This window comes from Schistocerca gregaria, chromosome 1 (assembly GCF_023897955.1).
Source record: "Schistocerca gregaria isolate iqSchGreg1 chromosome 1, iqSchGreg1.2, whole genome shotgun sequence".
Taxonomy (NCBI): domain Eukaryota; kingdom Metazoa; phylum Arthropoda; class Insecta; order Orthoptera; family Acrididae; genus Schistocerca; species Schistocerca gregaria.
In genome coordinates, this window is record NC_064920.1 from 456189955 (window position 1) to 456216709 (window position 26755).

The window sequence follows — 26755 nt, forward strand, 5'->3', positions numbered from 1 at the left end:
GCGTCGTCACTTAAGAAACATAATCGTGGATTCCTTCACTGCTAGCACACGTGTTTTCAAGTACTTCAGAAGAAAACACAGGTCTCACATATCTGTTAGCCACAAATTTGCCTTTCTTGAAGATACTTTTATGCTTAGTCATTTTATTTACGTATAAAAACAACAGAAGTTAGCTTACAACAAAAATAGCCAATAATCACACTAATTTCAATGAAAACTAGTATCAGAAACAAAGGACTAATTTGTTTATTCGTAAAGCCAATTTCTGAGATGTAGCAGTAGGCACAAAACAAAGCAATTCAGTCTTCTAGACTGTGTAGTTCCCAAGAAATGACTGCTCAACTGTGACAGTATATGCGTATCTGCAAAATTTTAGTCACATTTCTACATTCAAAATATTATTTGAAATTCTCACAATTGTCTGATTTTAATGCATTGTATACCAAAATGTTCAGGAAAATCCAAAGTACATTATGGAGTAGAAAACAGAAATTGTCGAATTTCAACGAATTTCACATATGATGTCCCCTTAATTAGGATAGTGGCTTTCACCTGGAGAAGACATTGAACCCAGTCATTATTGTTCACAAACACAAATTTCTATGTCTAATGCTGCACCTAGTTCCAATTAATTTTATCAATTTGACTACAGAGTTTTAACTCCATTGGCACGCAAGTTGACAGAGGGTATGCACACAATGCCGTTATGCATACTTTAAGAACATTCTGACACACTATGATCTACTACATTAGGTTTGTACTTTGCAAACCAAAGGGCAGCATGTCGCAAAGTATGTGTAAAATATCATATTGTTTTCCTAGTACATTTGCAGGAGAGAACAACATTGTGTGCTTCCATGAAAGGTCAATATTGTCTAATTTTATCATCATAGTCATTTATTATCATATTGTTATCATGAAGTGTGTGGGCTGGACGTAAAAGATTTTTAAAAGTTTTTGGAATGTATCTTCTTAGAATTTTAAGAGTCAGTCTTTATGAGAACCATAATTTTTTTATTTGAGTTTGTTTCCATCAGAATAGCATTGTCCATGATTGTATTAATGAGATCCAAGACAGGAGGGGAAGCAGCAAAAGTAAATTTTTAATATTTATTGCAGATAGACTACAGGTAATGCATAACTATCTACAGTGCAGTTAGATCTAAGTCATGATGGCTCATCATTTAATTGTAGTGTCAATTTGGTACCACATGTGATTTTATTTGTGATGAGTCATCACGACTTGGATGTAACTGCACTGAAGATAGCAACACAGTAGCTGAAATCAATCTGCAACAAAAACTTTAAAAATTTATGACTGATGCTGCCCTTCCTCCTATGATGGATCTCATAACTTTTTAGTTTTAGAGTGCCACCATAGGAGATTGTTCAACAATTCTGTATCATTCTTTTGCAGACTAAGATAATCCATTGTGAACCACCTCACTCTTCTCTAGATCTTCTGCCTCCTTCATTACTCTAACTTGGGAGCAATTCCAGATGGATCAACATTATTCAGATGATAGTTTTATAAGCAACTTCATTCATGATTAAGACATACTTTGTGTGTGTGTGTGTGTGTGTGTGTGTGTGTGTGTGTGTGTGTGTGTGCGTGCGTTTTCTGCCATCACACAGTGAGTAGATTTTCTTATCTATTTTATTACATTGTATTGTCAACAACTGATATTTTCATTGTTATACCAGTCTAATATTTGCTTTTCCCGCATATTTAATACATTATCTTTTTGTTGAAAGTCAGCTGAACTGACCTGTGAGCAATTACAGGACTTCCTGTAGTTAACAACGATTTTTAAATGATGTTACTCTTGGAATCCCACCACATGTATTGATGTACAAGTAAATTTAATTACACATACATCTGGTGATGTCATTAGGGGCAGCATGGAGAGAGAGAGAGTTGTTGGCACCATGTCACGTGGGTAACAACAGCAGCACATTTACTGACTACCGTGGACCACCTTGGCCTGACGTGTCTCCACTCATTGATGTATACTACACGCTCTCAGGTGGATTTCTTAAAAATGACTTCATGATACTTGGCTATTTTATTGAGAATGATTTGGACTTTGTTATTCTCTTTTGTCGGCATTGGCTTGCATATGGATATGTGCATTTTCTTACTGCTGTGCTGTCTTTGCTCTCCGCTCAGTTGCATGTCCTCCTCTGAGTGAACTGATGGTGTGTGTGTGCAGCAGGAGTATGGTTCGTATTCCCAGTTGGACCAACTAACAGTTTTCTACCATGCTAATGTTTACGCTGCTCGGTAACACTATAGAGCACTTTAACTGCCAAGAGGTATCCATCTTTAGAAGTCTCTTTCTGTTCACCTTAAAAAGACCCAAGGTCTAAAATTTTCTGTGATTCATTTGTACTTAATCAGTGTTCAATAAAATTTGTATTGTTGAAGAAGCAGACTTACAACAAAAATATCCTGGTATTTGAGTGCATAAACATGCACTAGCATAAGAGTACACTGAACTTTGTCAATATTTTCCAAGACTCAGTATTTCAGAGCTAATGCTACTCTTTTATCCTATTGTGTGCAAATAACAGAGGTATTTAGATGAGAGCAGAAGATTCTGTACATCATAATAAATGATTGTACATTGTTGGTTATCATTGAAATGGCGAGCGATTTGCTCAAAAAGTGAGTATAAATTTTTTTTAAAATGAAGCAATATTTTTATTCTTGAACATACATGCCAAAGAAAAAGTAAAATGAAAAATACACTAGTTAATGTTAGAATACAAGCAACAAGTTTTGCAGTAAATTGTTTCATTCAAATAGCACAACATTCTGACAGAGTAACTATTCTAATGTATTTTCTAAGCAAATCCTGCAACTGATTTATCCTAATCGAGAAATCAGTAAGGTTTTAACACAAAACATACACATGCTCTGATTTTTATTGGCTAAGAATAAAATGAACTCAGATGAGATAATATCTTCAGTGATAAGACCGCAGTGTGGCCTTACCAGCCAGATATCACAGTCGCGGGAGTGGGAGAGAGGGAGAGTGTGAGTGAGTGAGTGAGTGAGAGAGTGTGTGTGTGTGGGGGGGGGGGGGGGGGGTCGTCTATTTCTGATGAAGGCCTTGTTGCCCAAAAGCTGTAACAAGACTACTTGTAGGCTGGCCTAAATGAGGAACAGACTTAATTTGTCACTGAACAGTATTTTTACGTGACAGATTTTTGATGCTTATGTTCTATCTAGTATCTGCTACTTTTCCTGCAGTTACACAACGTATACAAGTATCAACATAGTGTGACAAATGTGATTATACAGTAAATAAAACAATTAAATGAAGAAAAAATAATGAAAGGAACCATTAAACAAAACTCACAATTTTATCATCCTGGATGAGATCCCACAGTAAAGTATTTCCTGGCTTGCACACTGCATCCATCTTAATATGAGTACCCTCTGCCCGCATCATCTTTGGGGTGTGAAAGCGAGAGTGGAATGCCATGTGCTGCACAGGTAATGTGTGAGCCTGCTCTCAATAACAAAAATTATCTTAATAAAGTAAAACACAATAATTAGGATAGGAACTTCTAACAGATTATGGAGTTCGATTTCAAGTGTTTTTAAATCTATAAAATAAAGTGAACAGAACTTAACAACATTATGCATTTACAATTTACTTTGGTGACGAGTATACAGTTCCTTTTCTTTTCTCCTTTCAAAACTAATTTTAAGTTGAACATTTTACCAACACCTTTGAAGAACAAACATTTTGTCACATTGATTTCTTATTGTCTATTTGCCAATATAGTCTTCAAATGCTAAGAATTTCTTAGACTGCTCATCCAATCCACATTTCATGCAATTTGATGATTGACATGTGACCCTATCTCACCTAGATGTCTTTTTTTCCTCTTTCAGGATACTAATTTTTTAGAATGCAGCATGCTGGTGTATGTTTTCACGAAACTAATTGCAACACAAAGCATCTAAAGTTTGAACTTCAATGGACTTCCCTACAGATAAAAGAATGATGATAGAAATAAATAATGGAGGATAAAATGAACTTTAACGCTGCTGATAATGAACAATGGAAAGGAGAATCATTGTTGCAACATGTAGCTTGTATCACAATATGCATATCTTTTTTTTTACCATATCAAAGTAAAATATGATGTGACATTTTGCATTAGAGACCCTCAGCAATATTTTCATTTCTGATGTATAAATGACAGGAGATCTGCTTCATATTAATGTTCAGTGAGTTACACTTTTTTGAAGACCTTTTAAGTTATGTCTGCCACTGTAAGAACTTTACTGTGTGTCTTTGCAGCTATGTTGCCAAATGCTGGTAGATCAAAGTAATTTCTTTCTATGAAAAGGTTATGTTTGTCAATATGTATGAATAATGAGACATGGAGGGGGGCTCCTTGCAGACAGTGTGAACAAAGTATCTGGGAATGTTGGGATTAAGATCTGTAACAAATGCCCAGCACCATCAGGCAATTCTTCACTCCTTTTACTTGGAATGAAGAAATGTTAATGCCTTCTGCTCTCAGCTCAGGACAGATTACAGAAGATAGCTGTGAATCGCAGATATATTTTCCAAAGATGAAATCAAATATTTTGAACTTAACCTCACATGAGGCACTGTTACAAACAGAAAGCATAAAATCACCTTTATACCCGCATATCATATTTTGAACTTGCCACTGTGTAACACCTTTATTATAAGATATCAGTCACACAGAAAACCACTTACCTATATTTAAGCTTACATGGGACATGGTGTAATTTTTATTTGCTCTAGTGATGTGGCTGCCATCTCCTTCCAATTTTGTTCAAAAACAGCAGGTTTGGTCCAATCTGACAGCAAGATCAATAAATGAAATTTATGATTCTAATTTGTCACTGGGCAGCCATCAGTTTTATATGCAAATGTTACAAAAAAAAATTCACTATATGGGGCGAAGGATACAAAGTATCAAGCAAGGTACTAATCTATTTACATACAAACAACAGGCATATTTCAGCCAGCATGCCAATAAAAAATGAAAAGACTGCAACCTTTTTCCTACATAATTCAAATGATATGCCTATAAAATCTGTCTGTCTTTCAACCAGATGGAAGAGGAAACCTACTCTACAAAAATTACAAATCCAAACTCTGTACTATCTATGAGTTCTTACAGCATATCAATAAAAGAAACTAATGCTCTTCATTCTTAGGCAAAAATGATGAAATGATAACAATAATTTATACAGTTGACAACAATCACTAATCATTAAACCTGATAAACTGTGTCTGTGACCACAATCACCTAATTGAAAGCAAGGACCTAAAGCACATACTAATGGTTGTACTTACCTAAAATAGGACTCTCAATTGGGCTGAGAGAAATGAGAAAAGGATGAAACTCAATTTTCTGCTTTTGGAAGCAAAGATTTCTTTTCAGAAGCTAAAGATACACAAAAAGAAAAGATGATATGGTTTCACAGAAATAAAATGTAAACAATCGATACATTCCCTTAACATATGTCATTTCTCATTGCTTTTTTAGTTAAGACTGACATTCAGTACAGTTGTATTATGCAAAGCTTGTGCAGTCACCTGGTAGGAAACAATTGCAGTCAACTATTACCCCTTTCTCCATAAACCACTACTAGTGGGAATTCTTTGAGAGTGGATATAGGATCAAAAGAAGTAGAAACAGGAGGAGGGTGGTGATGGTGCTGGAGGAGGAGGAGGAGGAGGAGGAGGAGGAGGAGGAGGAGGGGGAGGAGGGGGAGGAGGGGGAGGGGGGGAGGGGGAGGTGGAGGAGGGGGAGGGGAGGAGGGGGAGGAGGGGGAGGGGGAGGAGGGGGAGGGGGGAGGAGGAGGGGAGGAGGGGGAGGGGAGGAGGGGAGGGGAGGAGGGGGAGGGGGAGGGGGAGGAGGGGAGGGGGAGGGGAAGGAGCAAGAAGAAGAAGAAGAAGAAGAAGAAGAAGAAAGAGTTCTGAGAAAAAGAAAAGAAAGAAAATATGGTGCAAAAAGTGAATTATAACAAACAAGTAAGCTTTCAGATTGTGCTGCACTGCTTTGGAAATAAATGCAAATTGTGCTTGTGCACTACAACAAATATATGAATAATATTAAGTTCATGATAGTGTGACATTCAGTCTATCAAGATAACTCACTTCCAGTTACTTTTAGTGTGACATTCAATCTATTCAGATAACTTTCTTCCTGTTACTTATCTTATTAGAGTATCATCTTAGTAACAGCTCACAACACGCCTGCCTTTCAAGAGATAAAAAGGTAGTCTACAGCTGGTTTCCTTCAGACTGACTGCATGCAGCTTTCTTGTACTATCTCAAACAGTTTCATTCATCGCAGCCCTAAACTGAAAGAAACTCCTCTTTAGTTTCTAAGTAAGGCATCTTTGATTCCAAAATATTCAGTATCACCTTTTTCATTCTCGCATTTCTCTCACCAAAATCTCAACACAGTACAATGTTGATTTGCATCAAAGGCACTGCACTGCTCCTGTGATTTTCAGAAACTAATTCACTATTGTGTTTCAGTTTCCTTGAAGATATTTTTTCCCATTTAAAATAATCTTGTTGAACGCACAAACACACTCTCTCTCTCTCTCTCTCTCTCTCTCTCTCTCTCTCTCTCCCCCCCCCCTCCCTACCTACATTGCACTAACAACCTAAATACTCACACTTCAGTAGATCAGACTATTACTATTCAAAAGTGTTCCTTTTCCTTAACCAGAAAGTGTTGTATTTCAGTCAAATGAAAAAATAAAATTGCAGTGTCAGTAGTAATGCTGTGATGTAAGAAATTCTTACATAACATTTTTGAAAGAATGTTCTTTGCTAGAATGTTACTTCTCTCCAAAATGTATTACCTAGTACTAGATGCAGATACCTTTCTGTATAACACCCTACCTGTGCCTGAGCTGCCAATTGTACAAGTTCATCTTCACATGGAGATTCTTCCCCTTCAAAATCTGCCATGTTCTTTTCTGATTTATTGCTCATCCTTGATGAATAGCTACCTTCTTCACCACTCATCATTTCGTCCATAAGCTCCCTGTAACATATTAGTTATGTGCACAAAGCAGGATAAGTGAGAGAACATAGCATGGTTTTTGATGACAGGAAAATCATAATTAATCACAAAAGATTTTGAGGAAATTCTGTCTGTGATACGATTTTTCTGCCCTACATCACTTGCCTAAGAAGAGAAAAAGAAAGGTTAAAGTAACTGTAATTCAGACACAGTTTTTCTCAGCTCTTACTCCTGCGTCTGGCATGGTAGTACACAGTAATAATTATTGTAATTGTAGTTATTATTTTGTCATGTAAGCAACAGAAAACTGATTTCAAATTTATGTTATAAACAATTTTCTTGGAAAATGTTTCACTTCATTTGAATCTGGGTCTTCATCTGTGCAGCTGTACTTGTTCAAACAATTTGCACACACTGAATAAATGGGCTATGTGGCACTGATCTCCAACTGTGTAGCTTATCTGTACAGGACTACTTCCTGCCCTGTTCACCAGAGGCACACATTCTCATCAGCAACGTACCTCTCATGCTCTTAAAAATAAGTATTTGAATTAAATTTTGTGTAAATTATTTATTTACTTTAGTTCAAGTCATTTATATTTTTTAACAACTAGCAGACTATTTTTGTTTTTTTTAAGCCTTTTTTACACGTGCACCGGATGGTCAAAATCAACTACTCAAAATGCTTGCACCTTTTGTGCCCTTGTATATATTAGCAGCTGGTTGTGATGCATGTGTGGGTATGATGTCAATATTTTAGAGATTGTGGAGGTCTAAATTTCAGAGTATGCTCCACACTGCACAAGTATAGAAACAAGGGACTATGGTGGTGTCTGCTAACATCAGAAGTTAACCTATACCTGACCAAGCTCACGCATGTTACAGAAATGGATTTTGTACTTTTGTTTCTTCTTAATCTTTACCATGTTGTTGTTGTTCCCCCAAATAACACATTGAAAAGTTATATAAGGTCCAGGTACTTTTCCCTACTAGTGATCTTCAACAAGAGAGATGAAACATCTGAAACCAAAGCAGTATTTATATTTTGCAGAGAAAAAGCCTACACTATTCATAAATAAGAACGCACACAGAAAAACTTGTTTTAATGAAAATTATTTTAACAGCAGAAGAGTCAGAATTAATGTTATTAATGTTATTTTTTCATGTTATTTGACAATAAACAAGAAATAAAGGATAGCGCACAAAGGTACAATTTACTACATTCTAGATATTGTCTGATGTGTTTACAAGATATATTTTCTCCAGCAAATAAGTATCCTTGTAAAGAACTTACCACACAATTGTTGACAAAAACTTGCACTACTAATTCTGCTATGGTTATTAATAAAATCTAATATCACTGCTGATTCCTACACTTCATTACTAGATTTTCATTTCTTTTTCTTTCTTTCTTTCTCCATGAAAGGATAGTCCCCCATAATCTCACTTTCACCATTCAGATGTGATCTACACAGCAGACAGCTCTCACAATAAATGCAACTTCAGCACTGACACGTAAATGAAAATGATTACTCAAAACAGACAAGATCCAGTACAGGAATGAAAGACCAGAGCACTGCATGGACTCACTTTTCTCAAGAAGTCAACTGAGATAAGAAAGTTGATCATGTAAAAGGGACTTTAGATAGCTATAAGGTGAACATGCTCATCATGTCACCCCCATTGGTACTCTGACTATACATTATATACGCAGTGTATGTGCGAAAAGATAAAGAAGTTTCCAGATTTTTCAAGGAAATCCCAAATAAAAAGACTTTTTTCCAGGCGAAAACACACTTTTTGCATTTTATGTGACAGTATACTTTCCCTGGAAAACTTATTAATCCTTCAATTTGTAAAGATTTTATACACCGTACAGAATGATGTGGCACTTAAGGTAACAAAATCCAATAGGGGCTGGGGGGGGGGGGGGGGGGGGGGGGCGGCAAAGGAATGTATTTTGGGAATATCTTTGATGTGCAGCAGCATGTACAGAGTGTAGGGGATATGTAGTCAGCCCTAGCAACATCACTGTTAAACAGCATGAACACACAAATAGGAAACGTTAACCGTTTAAATTGATGTACACAGAGTCTAACTACAGGAAAAGCTAAGCTTCCACCTATAACATTGATCTTTTCTTGCATGCATTAACCTTCAAGACATATCAGACACAAATGTGCCCATAAAATTATAAATACTGACATAAATTTTTGGCCTTATGGGTCTGAAGTTTTGCTAAGTGGCTGTTCCTCAAAGTTTTAAGTTTAGAATTAGAGTCAAATGCTCTGTGATTTAAGAAATTCATTGCACATTCTCACCCATAACACAATTCATCTTGCGTAAAAGGTAATTTACTGTGAGAAAAAATGCTTCTTAAACCATCATCCGCAACATTTTCCCACGAACTGTTAGACATGTGAACAGTTGTGACATTACGCTCATTGAAAGAAGCTTGTTGTTATGAAATACTGCATAGTCTTCGTCCTTTAGACCTTGACACATTTTGCTGTCGGCAGACGTTTGTTTGCGCACTGTGTTTTGTTGTTGTAAATGAAGCATTTTCTTTGCAACTTAAGTTTTATTTTGGTATTTTATTGCTGCATATTATTCTGCAGTAACAAGCTAAAGTAAAATTCTTTGTTACTTTTCAATTCTTACCAGTCGAAATTACATCACTTTAACTGAAAACTAAAACAATAAAAAATTACTGGAATTCTAAAACATTTCAGAGTTTTTCCTAGTTTTCTCACAGATGAAAAAATCCTGGGTTTTGCCTGGATTTCCCAGGACATATATATACCCTGTATACGGTTCAAAGTAAGTGTAAAAAGACCGTTACACAAAGAAATGAGCTAAAATAACTTTAATGACACTACTGCACTATCTCAATTAGTGAAATTATTAATTCTGACATTACTTTTTGAGGTGATAAAATGGATACATCATTGGAGTTCCCACATGTGAAAGTAACTGATAGTGTCTGGGATGCATTAGGGTTGGTTAATTACACTCTTATCAGCTGCCACCAAGGACTCGTATAGACCCCTTACCACATTCTTCAGAATTCAGAAACAGAGCTCTTGAAGCATCTCATGGGGAATATACCACATGTGCAATGAACAAGTGTGGCACACAGAGATAACCATTAACTTTTCTAGTGTTTTTGAAGTGGTTGTTCTGGTTATATTGTTTTTTTAGAGTGTATCTTAAATTTCAACACTTTTCTTATTACATGTTTTGGATACTATTCAACAACCCTTCCAGAACCCTATTCCAGAAATATGCTTCACTTCTTGGTTATGCTCAACTACTGGACATTACTTTATCTATCATTTTAATATGATGAAGAATATAATTGTAACTACATTCCTGAAAATAGTATTGTTGTCAATGGAACAAACTGATATGATGCTATCATTAAATAAATTTGCCAGGAATAGAATCTCATACGAGTAGTTACATTATCATTCATTCAACTGTCAGCAACAATAGCTTTGTAATAACGATTTATTAGCAAGTTTTCCATGATTTCTATTTACAGTTTCTTTTATTTCAGTAATAGACATACCCATATTTACAAGTCACAATACCATTTTAATATACCTGTGAGCCTGATAGTTTCTCATATATGGACGGCAGTCATGAATCTGTGATCCCTGTACAAGACTGGCCAGTTCTGTCATCACAGCACCTTGAGTTGAATCGTGAGAGCTATCATGAGAATGATCTTCTATTATCTCAACTAGATCTGGTCCACAGTCTCTGGAAAAACAGTGACAACAGCTATTCAGAATGCTAAAATGAGCGAACCCTTCCACACAAATATACAAAACATTCAACTGATCCCAAGTTGGTATTATACTCTGCATTTTCACCCTTCCTCTGAAAAGTTAAAATACAAGTGCAGCCAGAAACAAATGGATTGCTAACATCTGTAAGGTCAGGATTTAACAGTTTGTGAGACAGACCAATCTTCAACTGCCAACATATGGTTCATGAACATTAAGTTCCCTACAGCCAATCAATGGCCAATGTAACTTTTCAAACTCCATTTTGAAGATTCACACTCAATAGATCTAACAGAAACACCTCGACTTGAATTCAGTTGCATAGCAACTACACTATTAAAAAGCACAACATCAATTTACAACACCGTAGCTCAATACTCTGCCAAAATGGGAAAAATAAAAAAAAGTATTGTGCAGTTTGCATATATCTCATATAATAAACTTTGTAAAACTTTTATATCCTTTGTCTGACCAACAGCTATTGACAGATGTTCAGAATTATTAGATGTAATTCTGAAGAGGGCAAAGATGCTTTCAAAGGCAAAAATTATCACACAAATGGCTACAGCACACCTTTGACTGGCAGACAAACTGAATGAATTAAATTTTACGAAGTACAGTTCAAAAGTGACTTTGCAAATCAGGACCCTGACCACCTTTTCAGAGTAAGCTCTTTCTTAAGCCTAAGTTAAGTCAGTGATATTGGATGTTGTTACATACACTTTTAAGAAAATAACAAAATTATAAGATAATAAGTGAATCACAATGTATGAACCATGAGATTTATAAGTAATATGTTGAAATAAAAATCAAATGAGAAAACTACAATAATTGAAATGTGATTTGCTGAAAGGTGGTCCATAGCACAGTGAGAGAGTGCTATCATCAGCACTAGCATAAGGCACAAATGAAGGCAGTGAAGGAGAAGAAGCAGAAAGAGAAGGTGGTGGTGGTGTGAGAAAAAGATCTTGAGGTATGGGGCAATAGGAGGTGTGGGAGTGCAGGATGGGGGTGAACAGAGAAAGGAAGGTAGGAAGGATAGTGGACATGTTTAATTGAGAGATGTCAGGGAGACAATGGCAGATCAGATGAAAAGAAGGAAATTAACATGGCAAGTAAATATACAATACAAGATTAATGAAATATTTACACTGAGAAAAAAAATATCCAAACAAACCTAGTGCTAACAAAAGTTCTTAAGTTTCTATACTGGATTTCAGTTCTGTATGGTAGATAATATTCTGCACTGCTTTGTTAAGGGAGAAGAAAGAACAATTTAAGGTTTTCCAATAAAGCAGTAATTCTGTTAGAGAGAGCAGAGAACTGAAAAGAACAGTTCGACTGGATAGATAGTGTCTTGAAAAGAAATTATGAGATGACCCTCAATTAATGGAAAACAAGAGTAATGGACTGAAATCAAACTAAATCTGGTTACATTCAGGGAATTAGATTAGGAAGAGAAGATGCCAAAAGTAGTAAACAGCGTGTGAAAGTAGGATTGCCAGTAGCAAGAACAGTTATTCTAAAAAAGAGAAATATATTTAACACTGAATGTAAATTTTAATTTTAGTATGTGTTTTCTAAAAATATTTGCTGTGTAGCCTTTGATGAAGGGGAATGTGGATAATACGTGGTACAGAGAAGATGACAACAGAAGTTTTTGAAATGAGTTTGTTACAGAACAAATGCTCAAGATCAGATAGGTAGATAGGATAACCAATGGACACGTACTGAATCGGTCACCCTTGAATGAATTCGACAGACAAAAGTGTCTTACAGTGGAGCTGTACAGATTTCATGGATGACAGTTTCTATCATTAGAAGCATACCTCATCAGTACATTTGGAACCTCCTGGTCAGGTTCTGTTAACTGCTCTACTGGATCTTTGTCTTTGACTATACTTTCAGTGACTGAAGCTTTCGGTTCATCATCTTCTTCATCCTCATCATCTTCTTCTTCCTCTTCATCATCATCTGTAAGCTCAGTACATTTCACTTCATTTCCTGTTGAATGAGAGTACTCAGTCATATAATGGAAAGAAAAAAAAAATATTTGACAAGGAAAAAAAAAGGGGTCATTTTTAATTCTCTTCACAACAAATGCATGTAGAGTAACACACAAAATGTATTCTGTTTAACAACAGTATGACCAAAATAACTTCTAGTAATATACAGTAACTAAGCTTTTACAGCAGTTATTTCACAGGACCATCGATGTAAAAGATACATCATTTGATATTAACAGCAACTAGGGGAAACTGGCCAATCAGACTAAAATGACACACTGAATAATTTCACTATGTAATAGTTAGACTGCCATGCAAATTACCCTATGGAAAAGGGGCAAAGAAGTAAATATAAGGAAGTGAAACAGGGATGGTAAAAACAAGAAAAGAATAGAAGGTGTTCAGTGCTGAATGTTAGATGGATAGGTTGTAAGTTAATAAACAGATGCTAAATAGAACTGTAGAAGTATGGGCTTTATGGCTGAACTTGACCAAGGAACGGATAGGTAGCTAGGATAAATTATGGGGCATCAAAAAACATTAATTCGGCAACAGAAGGACCTGTGGAGGGTAAAAATTGCAGAGAAAGTCAAAGGCTGAAAGCAGTAAGTAGATTCAAAAGGATGTAGATTGCAGTAGTTATGCAGAGATTATGAGATTTGCACAGGGTAAGACTAACCTTCCTTCAAACAGAAGAGTACAACATCAGTCTTTGTGTTAACGAGTACATAACGTAAGCAGTATTCAAAAAGTGCTGTTGAAAACTCATTTATGGGTACCACACCAACAACAAATATCAGGAAGGGGCAGAGGAACAGGGGTTGGGGGAGGGGGGGGGAAGAAAATCTGGTAGAATGCTGGTTAGATGAGGCAGCAAGTGCACTGGATACGAACGCTGCACTGTGTTCCTTGAATGCTACTTAGCACATACAATCCCTCCCAACAGCCTAAATTTAAAAATTCATTATTTGGGTGCCATCCATCCTTTCACAATGAGCCTCTGATATTCAGATTCCACCAGTCCTGATATCTCACAAACCTAATGCTCTAGGATTGCCATACTAACAATATTTGCAAGAGAAGAGGAATGCCTACGGTCAAGACTTACCACCTAAATAAAACAAAGTATTTGAAGCAAGAGCAACAAACATAAATCAATAAACATGACTGTTTTTATAAATTATGTTGATCATGATCACAAAAATACAAGAATCTTTGTCAAAACCAAAGAAAATAATATATTACAAAACTAACCTTGTCCCTTTGGTTGAGGTGCTGCTCTGTGCCGACAGTGCCTCTTCATCAGCTTGCGCCTTCTCTTTGAATTAGCTGATTTTGATTGTTCTACTTCACTATCTTCCTCTTGGCCACTACTTGGTATTCCATCTCCTGATCTAAAGACATTTCAGCAAGATAGTAATGCAATATTGCAGAATTTGTATTGCAATGTAATACAGCACTAACTTAATGAAACCATCAAAACTAGAAATAAAAGTTAAAAAATGAGATAACTAATTCCTTTGTAAGATCAATGGCAACAACAGACAAACAAACCATGGAGCACGATCATCTTTATGCACACCAAACAAGAATGTCTGTAACAACAAAATATCTCTACTAATGTGACATGCAACATATACCCCACACCACAGTGACTTTTGTCATATTCTAGAATTTCTCTCACTCGTACAAGGCCAACACAAACAACAGCAACATCTTTATACATACTTTCCAATGCCAACATTCTTGTGTCACAGAGCGCAAAACCATTACCTGATGACTAATTTACAAAATAAATCCAAATGGCAACAAAACATCACAATTTCAGCCTCTGACATCTGTCAAGCCAAATACAAAATATATAATCTAAAATAAGACTCGTTTTGTTACAACATACGAAGATTCTCTGAGTTTCAAATGAATTGGCAAAGCTAACAGATTATCAGAATAAATTTAACTGTAAGGTTTCACTTGGTGAGCAGTTTTTTTTTCCAAGGTCACCTATTCACTCTCGTTCTACATCTGGCTAAAGTATTTCTCGAGAAAATCTAGAACACCAATTACTGGTCAAAAATCACTGATTTTCCTTGCAGCACAAATTCCTTTAACCCATTCTCCTGCTATACCCAGCTTTGGATACACCAGAGGAATCTGCCCTTAAGGTTCATACAATTTTCTGACGCTCTTGCATTTTGTTAGTCTTTATTAATATTCTCATTTGTATTCCGTCCAGAATTGTTTACTGTTTCTTTCCCTCCATCTGTAGGACACACTGAAATGTAGCAAGCTGTAACAGCTCCACTTGCCATAATAACCACTCCTTACATAAATAACATTTTTTCTTCTTTTCTCTCTTCTACTTGATACATATACCACGAACACATGAAGTATCCAAATTACTTTTGAAGCTGTAGTTTAAAAAACTGAATGTGCAGGTAGGAGTATATACAACATTATGAAAAGGAGAGATTGATACTCACCATAAATATGACACACTGTGTTGTACGGCTGTTATATATTTAGTTTTTTGCCAGAGTCTTCTTCAGAAAATAATAAACACCCACACACATTTACACATGCAAGTAAACCTCCCACATACGTGACATCTCTCTCTGGCCACTCTGGCCAGAATGCATCGGTGTCCCATTGAATGCAAGCTGCAATCTGGAGTGCAGTGGGAAAGGGGAGGGATAGCAGGGTATATTTGACAGGAAAGGAGTCAGCGCTGCTTGGTGAAATATGCAGGCACTAGTTGGTATTAGACAAGGCCACCAAGTGCAGTGTTGTGAGGCTGTGGAGGAGAGGGAATGCGGGAGGGGGGGCAAGGGGGGGGGGGGGGGAGGGGGTGGAAAAGGAAAGGGGCAGAGAAGGGAGAAGCAAACAGCCTTTCTGCAATAACAACACCAGTTCCCATCAGATCATGAAAATAAGAGCTGTTGGGCTCAGCTAGAACTTGGATGAGTAAGTGTCCGACTTGGATGAGTAAGTGTCCGTGTCTGCCACACACTGTTGGCTAGAAGGAATGCATTCAGCCCTCATGAGGCCAACTGAGGAGAAGCAGATCCACTTTGCTCTTGGCCACAGCTTGGCAGTGGCCATTTATCCTGATGGACAGTGGTTTGGTAGTCATACCAATATAAAATACCAAGCAATGATTGCAGCAGAGCTGGTATATGACATGGCTTTTTCTAAGGTACTCCAGCACCTGATGGGGTAGGGCAAGCCTCTGACAGGACTGGAAAAGGAGCTGCTGGGTGGGTGGACTGGGCACATCTTCCTAGGGGATATGATGCCTGTGACAGGGGTTGGGATTTGGAATGGCGTAGGGATGGACTAGGATGTTGTAGATGTTGGGTGGGCAATGGAACTCTACTTTGGGAGGGGTGGGGAGGATCTTGGGTAGGATGTCTCTCACTACACAATCAAAGTCCTGGCAAAGGATGTGTTTCAGCTGTTCCAGTCCAGGGTGACAAAGGGGGGCACTCCTTTATACCTGAAGGGAAAACATACAAACAAATCTGCAGCACTCCTTTGCACATGAAGAGAAAACAAATCTGCAGCAAATTCATGGGTACCCACATGATACCCTCCTATGCCAACCTGTTAATGGATCATCTCGAGGAAACCGTCCTAGCCTCCCAGCTCCCTAGTATGATTCAGGTTCATTCACTGGACTCAAGCCAAAGACACCCTATTCTCATACCTTCATGGCTTCAACACCTTCTCTCACATCTGCTTCACTTTGTGCTCCTCAACCCAGCATGCCCCTTCCTGAATGTTGACCACCTCCTTTCTGATGGCTTCATCCACTCCTCTGTACACATTAAACTCACCAACCACCAACAGTACCTGAATTTCGAGAGCTCCTATCCCTTATCCCTTCCACATTAAAAAAAAAAAAAAAAAAAAACCTTCCTTACAACCTCACTACCGGCTTATCTGCAGTGACAAGAACCCCCTTGTCTAATATGTTGAACGTCTCACAAAGGTTTTCACAGAGAGGAACTATCCTCCCCCCCCCTCCCCAACCTAATCCACAAACAGCTTTCCCAAGCCATACACACCCCCCCCCCCCCCCCAAACCTCCACCTCCACAAGAACCAGGAACAAAGAAGAGCCCTCTTTGTCACCCATTTGCATCCTAGACTAGAACAACTGAACCATATCTCTCGCCAGAGCTTTGATTATCTATCTATCATGCCCTAATAAGAGGGACATACTACCCAAGATCGTTCCCATCCTATCTGAATTAGTGTTCCATTGCCCACCCAACCTCAACAATATCCTAATTCATCGCTAAACCCCTCCCAGTCCCAAACCCCTTTACCACAACCCATGTGCAAGACCTGCCCAATGCAGCACTTTTCATTCAATCCCACCTGAGGCAGGGCCACCTTTGAAAGCTGGCATGACATATACCTGCTCTGCTGTAATTATTGCACAGCCTTTTATATTTGTATGACTACCAGCCATCAGTCCAACACGATGAATTGCCACCACCACACTGTGGCCAAGAGCAAAAAGGGCCACACTATAGCACAACATGCAGCTGAATATAACATGCCTTATTCCAATGGTTGCTTCACAACCCAAGCCATTTGGATCCTCCCCTCCATCACCAGCTATGCATCCTAATTATGCGCCACACTGATTTTCCCCCCCTTATCTGCTCATCTCCTTTTCCACTTCCCAACTATCCCCCTGGCCCCCTTTCCCCGACACTGCAGGTAGCAGCCTTGTATGGCTACCATCTAGTCCCTACATACTCCACCAGACAGTGCTGTCTCATCTCCTCTCATGTGTACTCTGCTATCATTCTCCCTTCCCCACCACACTCCAGACCGCTGCTTGTGTTTGACATGACACCACTGCATTTTGGCTAGAGGAGCCGGAGATGGCAGTCATGTGTACATGATGTGTGCATGTGTGTGTGTGTGTGTGTGTGAGAGAGAGAGAGAGAGAGAGAGAGAGAGAGAGAGAGAGAGAGAGAGAGAGAGAGAGAGGGAGGGAGGGAGAGAGATTTCTTTTCTGAAGAAGCTAAATGTATAACAGTCTTCTCACTGTGTCATCTTTATAGTAAGTATCAATCTATCCTTTTAATAATATTTTTCTGAAGTCGATCGTTCAGTGCATAATTTACATGTTGCTGTTAATAATTATAATTAGTGTGTATTAGTATGTTTTCTTTAACCCCAAGCCATACTTTGACCAGTCTGACTCATGATAACAATTTTGGACCCAACAAATATCTCAAGTCAGACTTATGAAAACAAATGCAGGCCAAATGTAAACATTATGATTCTCACTCATGTGAATGACAGTCAGGACAAAAGTAAACTCCACAAGTCTAATTCATGAGACAAACCCTGATCAATTATAACTATGGTCTAGTTCTCAGCATTACGCAGTGAGAATTGGTCACGATTCATTACATCTTTGTTACAAAGCAAGCCTGCTTAGTAGTTTTGTACTGCCATTTTGGAAGAAAAATTTAATAATCCTTTACGTAACATTAAGAGAGGGGTGTTTACAAGAAGAATCCAGTGTTAGACGTGATTACACAAAACAGAAGTCATGTAAAATGTTTAACTACTAATGACAACAGTGAAGAGGAAAATTCAGTACCTAAATCACGTGTATCATGGATTTGGCAGGAAGTGAAAAACCAAACCAATCATTTGAAACTATTCTGAGTCTTGTGGCATAAAAGCACCTGTTTCAAATTATGTAACTGAATGCCCAGGATTATTAGAATTATTTTCTATTATGTTTGATGATAAAATTTGGGAAATACTTATTTGCAGATCAGGTAATAGAAAACGAATGGAAAAAAATGGAAAGTGCATGATACTTGGCATCCTGTTACATTTGATGAAATAAAGGCATACAACGAACTGTGATTTCACACTGTACATTTTGATGACCAAAGTCAGAAAACCAAATACACAAATGAACTGGTCTACAAAACCAGTAGAAAAAACAATATTTAAAAAAGTAATGCCTTTTAAAAGATTTAAACCAGTTTCAAAATACTTCCTTTTTGTTACAGCGAAACTGTTGACAGAACTGACTGGCATCAAAAGATAAGACATATCGTCAATCTTTGGAATCAAACATTTAAAGCAATTTATGTACCAGCATACACAAATGCCTAAGGGAATATAAATAATGTTTAGCATATTAATAATGTTTTTCTGTTGTGCACTTCAGCCTGAAGATTGGTTTGATGCAGATCTCCCTGCTACTTTATCCTGGGCAAGCCTCTTCATCTCGGAATAACTACTGCACTTTGCATCCTTCTGAATCTGCTAACTGTATTCATCTCTTAGTCTTGCTCTACAATTTTTACTCCCCATACATTTCTCCAATACTAAACTGGTGATCCTTTGATTTCTCCAAACATCTCCTATCAACTGACTCCTTCTTCTGGCCACGTGCCCCAAAAATTTATTTTCTCCCCAATTCTACTGAGTACATCATCATTAGTTATGTGATCTACCCATATAACCTTCAGCATTCTTCTGTAACATTACACATAAAAAGCTTCTATTCTCTTCTTACCAAAACTGTTTATTGTCCATGTGTCACATACATGGCTACACTCCATACACATACCTACAGGAAAGACTTCCTAACATTTTAATCTATGATATTTACCCAAGTATAAGACAACCCTGCTTTATTAAGATCCTCCATAGAGGAAAAATGACATATTCAGTCCAATCAAAATCACAAACGTATATTGACATAAGGTGTCAGCTTAAATAGTTAACATTACACCAATTCTATACTTACATTATTAATCATTGTCTAAATTTTAATAATACAAGCAGTAATAAAGTAAGAAAAAAGAAATAGTTTACATTAATATTTACTTTTACTGTCGTTTTTGTTCTTTTTTTATATAATGAAACCGTCAAAACTGAAAAAAGATGTTCGTTCAATTTACTGGTGGATTTGACCTTTGTTCTGACAATCATCAGACCCCTTACTCTGTGAAGAGAGTAACATCACTCTATTTAGAGGAATGTAAACTACAAGCACAAAAATAAACAGAGCACATTAACAAATACGTAACACAAAGACCGCTATATCCAATGGAGTATGCTGAAGCTGACTAGGAGCAGGCGCCACCCTAGGAGGCTTATAACCACTGCTGTACGACATGCAAATAAACTTTATCAAACCATAACATAAAACTTAAAATTAAGTAAAAAGAAAGAAAATACACTATTAATGTTAAGAATACACATGGTGCCTTCTACAGGGCCCTATGTGTAACAACCATGAGGCAAAGATGTTTAGCAGAGACGCCTCAAGTAACCATGGCAAAGTTCTGAAGATTGGTGTATTATGACTAAACATCAAAGGTACTTCGGTACTGACTTAAATATTTGGCTCGCTAGTAATCATCAGTGTTCATCAAAATCAGTATGTTACTCCTACCAATCATGAAACAAAATGGTTATTACACACTAAAAATGATTTCTGTCACAATTATATTCAAAATCAATATTGCCTTTAGCTACTAAATGGAGTTACAAGCAGACAGTTTGAAGCTATAAAACATTAGTGCCTTCTGTACAGAGAAGTGAATGGCAAATGTCAAGTATAGATGGTGAGAAAATAATACCTATAATCATTATAATCATCTGAAGATCGAAATATTCCTATTCTTAATATTAGGTAAATCAGATGTGAGGCAGCAGTTATATCCAGAGTATACAATTATGTTTAAAACATTAAAAAAATTAAAGAACCTCAATGAAACAATATAAAAAATAAATTGAAACACATCTTTGACATTACCATCAAACGTCCACAGTGGGACTCAAACATATGTAAGGTAAAGATGATTACGAACATGCATCACCTCTACACTCATAACAACAAAACATCAATTATCATCATCATACAGTAAGCACTGTTCAGCTATTACATCTTGGCTTATGCAAATGTTACACCATGATTTATAGAATGAAAATAAATAATATTATATCACATGCTTATTTTCATTTTATAAATCATGGTGTAACATTGCAAACACTGGTTACTGGCAGTGTTTCTGCTAAACATGTTTGCCTCAGGGCCCTATAAATGGTGCCATGCATATTCTTATATGTTAATAGCTTATTTTATTTCTTTTTACTAACTTTTAAGTTTTATATTATGGTTTGATAAAGTTTATTTGTATTTTCGATATACGTATTGTTTGGACATAAATACTGAACACAAACAATCGTATCTGGACTTTATTTTACGTGTTTTACGGCCATTGGCAAGCAATGATGTAGTGCTGGGGACAGAGAGTGGAGCTTCTGCCACTATTTAAGCAATATGAATTGCAAGTCAAGCAGCAGTGGTTGTACGCCTCCTATAGTGATGCCTGCTCCTCGTCAGTTGCAGCTGACACCCATAGGTATAACTGTCTCTTTTACGTATTTCTTAACGTGCTATTTTTATTTTTGTACTTGTAGTTTACATTCCTCAATGGACATTTCTGCTACTCTCATCAAAGAGTAAGGGGTCTCATGAACAAGGGGTCTGATGAACACCAGAACAGCGGCCGAAACCAGCCTGTCATTTGTGGTATCACTATCTTAATCATCATTGTCATCATTATTATCCTAACATGACAGCTGTGAAACTTACATCTGTGCTGTCACAAATATTTGGCTACTTCCTCTGAACATGTTGCAATTTTCGAGGTTGTGGTTACAGTGGGGAATGAGAACACACAGCGGATTTCTCTTCTATACTGCAGTGAGAATGTTACAATGTCTGTTGTTTTCAAACATTTCATCTGCCTGCCTCTCTCTCATTGGCTGTGTAAAACGATCGGCTGACATATGCTCATCGTTCCTATCATACCTCACCATGGGCATCGACAACATTGCTGCATGAAATACGGAAGTACACCACTGGCCCGAATCTAGACTTTTAGCATCTGCTGCAGAACTGTATGGTATTGTTGAGTATTTGTCCAGTTTTAGAGTCATTTCAATTCCAAGTACAAATATATTAAGCAAAACTGCAGTTTAAACATGTCAGCTGTTCATAAAAAGCCAAAGAACATAGTATAGATCCCCACGGTTAGGAACATGATGAAATTTACTGCTCGCTCACCACTCACTACCCAGCAGTCATCGTATATATCAGCCAAAATGGTGTCACCATCACCCCTTCCAACCATTATGTAGAGCTGAGCTTGAACAACAGTGAAACAAGGACTGCAATACCTTCTAACGTACAGGTCATATATAATTATAGCAATTAATATATTAATAAAAAATCGCAATCACGATTCAATGCAATTCTGGAACTTCCACTCATCCCATGATCTAGTGATATCTGTTGATCTAGTGATATCTGTTGGTACTAACTCCACAAAGGGTCTTTCCGCTGTAATTTATCCTTGAGATAACAATTGCAATCAGTTTAATCCACCTTTCAGCTTTCCTTCTTTGTGTAAGACTGGTTTTACATGTGAACTCTTCATACAGCTGCTTCTCTCTTCTTCAAAGGGCTCTTTAATGTTCCTGTAGGCAGTCTCTAACTTTCCCTTAATGATGTACGTTTGTGAATTCTTACATTTGTCCTATAGCCATTCCTGCTTCACCATTTTGTACTTCCCATCAGTCTCATTTTTTAGATATTTGTATTCCCTTTTGTCTGCTTCATTTTCTGCATTTTTACATTTTCTCCTTTCACCAGTTAAACTCAATACCTTTGTATTACCCATGGATTTCTTCTAAGAATTTTCTTTTAACTTATTTGATCAACTGCTGCCTTCCTATCTCATCTCTCAAAGCTACTGTATTCCTTTCCCCTGTTCTAGTCAATCACTGCCTAACGCTATGTCTGAATCTCTTAACGTTCTCTGATTCTTTTAACTTATCCTGATCCCATCTCGTTAATTTGCTACACTTTTTCAATTTTTTCCAGTTGTAATCTACAGTTCATAACCCATAAATTGTGTTTTTTGTCAACATATGCCTCTAGAAATTTGTTACAATATAAAATTTGGTTCCAAAATCTCTGTGCTCTCATTATATAATCAATTTGAAACCTTCCAGTTTCTCCAGATCTCCTCCATGTATACAACCTTCTTTCTCAATTCTTAAACCAAGTGTTCATTCTTTTCCCCTATTCCATATTCTCCTACTACTGTTAAGAGGTGCGAACATACAAACAGGAAATGTTAATGGTTTAAATTAATATACATAGCGTTGATACAAGAAAAGAAAAGCTTTCGCATATAGTATCGGTTTCTAAGGTTAATAAGCTGCGAGAGAAGCTAAGCTTTCACATATAATGTTGATCTTTTTTGCATGTGTTACACTTTAAGATATATCACACATATGTGCTAGTAAAATTTTTAATAACGACATACATGTCTGATGTTTTGGGCCTGAAATTATTCTAAATGGCTCATCATCAAAGAGTTGAGTTTTAAATGAGAGTCAAACACTTTGTGATTTAAGAAATTCATTATACATTCTTGCACATACTTCAACTTCCGTAAAAGGAAATTTACTTTGAAAGCAACGCTTTTCAAACCACCTTTCGCAATATTTTCCTGCAACCTGTTACAAATAGGTTTGTTTCAGCAATTGGCAGAGAGCACCAGATAACAGGCGCAACTGCGCTTGCACAGCTACGATGATGTAGGAAGCCTGTATGTTCGTAATTGTAAAACTTTAAAAGATCTTACATTATGTCACAAAAGAAACAAGACAGAGGGCATACTCTAAGAGCATCAGAATTTCGTGAACCATACTAAAATGTGCACATTCGTATGTCCAGGTTCCCAATGAAGTAGGTCTTGACCTGATATTAAGCTTTTCAGTGTGGTTTTCAGGACATAAATTTTCTTGGAGTACCAGTACTGTATTATCTCATGTTTGGTTCTTTATTATGGCATAATGCCTCACAAGCTAGAAGATGAAAACGCGCACTTGAAATGCAGTGAACAGTTGAAACTAGCCAATAGCGTGGAATTAAACACTTCCTTCATTTCAAATACACTGACTGCCTCAGCGGAAAAGATTAATAAAAGCCAAATTTCTTTTGCAAACCAACAAAAATAACTTCATTGTTCTGCAAGGTAATTAATGCTTAACTGTCAGAAATGTAGAAAAAAAATCTGAAACTAGAAACATCTTTTGCCTTCCATAATTATGTGAATGTATTTTAATTCCCTTGATAGCTCCCGGCCACAGAAATCTGTTTTGTTTTCATTTGGCATGAGATCATAAACGAAGGGGAAACAGCAAAATCACTAAATGTAAACACAAGTCACATGGAGATTACACACTTTCCCGCTACAACTCAGACTGCTCTGCACATCAGCCCTGGATCTACGGTACTTCCGAACTGGGGCAATACTAGACATGTTATTTGGTCTTCAGTGTGCCAAGGTGCCGTGCCACACCTCTTCACACAGCATTCTTCTATCGCACATCACTGTATTTTGTGTATATTTTGTAATGGATGCCATCGAACTATATTCAGAAAAGTGGAAATTAAATTTTCCTGGGATGCCTCTCCTGCTCCCAGTGGGCCGGTTTGACATCCTGCTCCTCTTTTTTAAAAAAATAAAAATTCACAGTTAATTCTGGATGGGATTATTTGTAATCAGGCAAACAAGAACTCATCAGAAAATTTTCATTCTTTATTGCCTATTAGCGAATAACTCACTGCTTTGTGTGAATTAAAATTAAATATAGGATACATAAAACCAGTAAAGACAAGAGACAAGCAAGACAGTACACATTTCTTCAATCCTTAGCGGCTAGAATTTTTTCTATCTTGCTACAGCTTTATATGGCATGCTTTCCTTTCTTCAAAAGGATCTATTACATCAAAGTTCGTCAAATGTTTTGCTACATGAAAAATTGAAATGTCATTGTCTATTACTGAAAAAGCTGTTATGTACACTATGCACACATTCAAGTCAACTTATGATTCATTCAGAATTCAACTTAGAATGTGTTCAAAAACCAACAGGGACAAGTTTCAAAATCATAAGAATGATCGATAGACCAACATGACTGGATGCTAGGAGCTTTGTGAAACAAGGATTTTTCCCTCAAGGATATGAGGGAAATTCCACAAATGAAATTCTGTCACGTATAGTGAGCCCCATAAAGTTGTGCTTCAATCTTCATAGAATAATGTTCATATAGTTATCATCATCATCATCATCATCATCATCATCATCACCATGAATGGCCACTTCTTTATTAAGTTAAGACTCCTTGACAGCTCTACATTACTGACTTACTTAGTGATACCTATCAATCTCATTATCTGAAATCTAATCTTTATCACTGATTTCAGCAGTGCTGTCTTCAATTATTTAAAAATTGCTTAAAGTGCCTAGCGGCCACCAAATGGACGCTGAAAGAAGAAAAAGATGTACAAGGCAACAGCAAGGAGCCCAGTAAATTTACAACATTTTGAATATAAATAGTGGATAAAGTGTTCCTCCACTGCCTTAATTTGCTGCCTCTCTTCCAATATGCTAATGTGAAAAACCTGAAGACAAAAATGTAGTTGTATACATTCAATAAAATATACGCAGCAGTTCATCTTACTTTTAACAAAGAGGATGGATGCTACTCTTGAAATGCTGAATTTCAATTATAATTTGACAGGGCAAAACTTCGGAGAAGCATTTAAACATATGGAGGCAGCAGCACGTCTTTCAAAACTTGAATATGAAAAGCCAATATACTGAATGAACTTAATGAGGAATGGCATTAAAAAACAAGTGTGATGATGGAATATCTCAAGTATTTGCATATAATATAGCTGAGAGACTGGAGTCAAAAAAATATACTGATAAAAGGATCATCACTTTGCTGTCTCCAATTATATTTTTATTGCTCATATGCTGTATTTCAAAGAATGATTATCATACACATAACATGTGATACAGTAGGTATGTTACTACTTGTTTCTACATATTGTATTACATGCCATGAAAGCATTGCAAGAAGAAAGTTGCAGAGCATTTTTAATAATGAAATGTTACACATCAATACAAGGTTTTTTCACACCTAAAAATATTTTAGGTAAAGGCATTAACTATCTTAACCAAGCTAATAGAAATTTTTGAGACTAGCACCTCACATGACAACTATCACCACATTCGTTGATTTTACATCAATACTCACACTTGCTGTGGACAGGAAATTTTTGGTGTCTTCACAGGACTTGTACCCCTTTCTACATTATTTTTCACATCTTCGTCTTCTTCTAATTCCTCCACCTTCAGACTTCCTAGACAGCATGAAAAATATAATTATAAACAACTGTACACCAGAACGTTATGGAAACTCAATGGAGATGCTAATGACAACATGATCCAAAACGCATGAAGTACAAGTAACAAGAGAGTCAATCTTACGAGAGAATTTTCTGGGTATATTTTCACTTTAAGTTGATGCTTTAGTTTGCGAAAATGATGAACAGAGATGAATGTGTGTGTCACAGCAGTACTTGGAACATGGATTCCTAGTTTTCACAGGTAATGTGCTACCAATTACACAGTTCATGCCTAACATATCACAGCAAAGTTCCAGCTTGTCACTAGCTTCCTTCCATTGTTGAAAAACGATATCTCTGGAAAAGCGATGAAATAATCAGAGCGAATTTTTAGGTGTGCAACAGTAAAGCATCAGGACATTTTCAAGAGATCTTAAACATTTTTAACGATGACCTTTTCTAGGTTATTTTTATGCCATGAGGTGATTTAACCAGGAACTGACCCAACCGCCACCACATTTGGGTGGTGTTCACATTCATTTTGTAGCAATTGCAGGTACTGGGAGACAGGGATACACATTACTCAACCTGAAACTTAATAGGAAGGTGAAGAAGTTACTAGTTGAGCTGGCAGCATAACAA

General features: G+C 36.9%; 1 protein-coding gene across 2 annotated transcripts in view; it reads right to left on the reverse strand.

Moving 5' to 3' along the window:
- Nucleotides 1-26755, reverse strand: part of LOC126352307 (ubiquitin carboxyl-terminal hydrolase 34) — a 538206-nt gene that overhangs the window by 448212 nt on the left and 63239 nt on the right. For both annotated transcript variants that reach the window (XR_007565188.1, XM_050002677.1), the window contains exons 10-15: nucleotides 26023-26128; nucleotides 14096-14235; nucleotides 12665-12839; nucleotides 10651-10809; nucleotides 6921-7065; nucleotides 3366-3515 (exon numbers count right to left, since the gene is read on the reverse strand). Coding sequence is in view for 1 of the 2 variants with exons in the window: in XM_050002677.1 (XP_049858634.1) it covers nucleotides 3366-3515; nucleotides 6921-7065; nucleotides 10651-10809; nucleotides 12665-12839; nucleotides 14096-14235; nucleotides 26023-26128 (875 nt within the window). In the remaining variant the exon portion in view is untranslated. The remainder of the gene's footprint in view (nucleotides 1-3365; nucleotides 3516-6920; nucleotides 7066-10650; nucleotides 10810-12664; nucleotides 12840-14095; nucleotides 14236-26022; nucleotides 26129-26755) is intronic.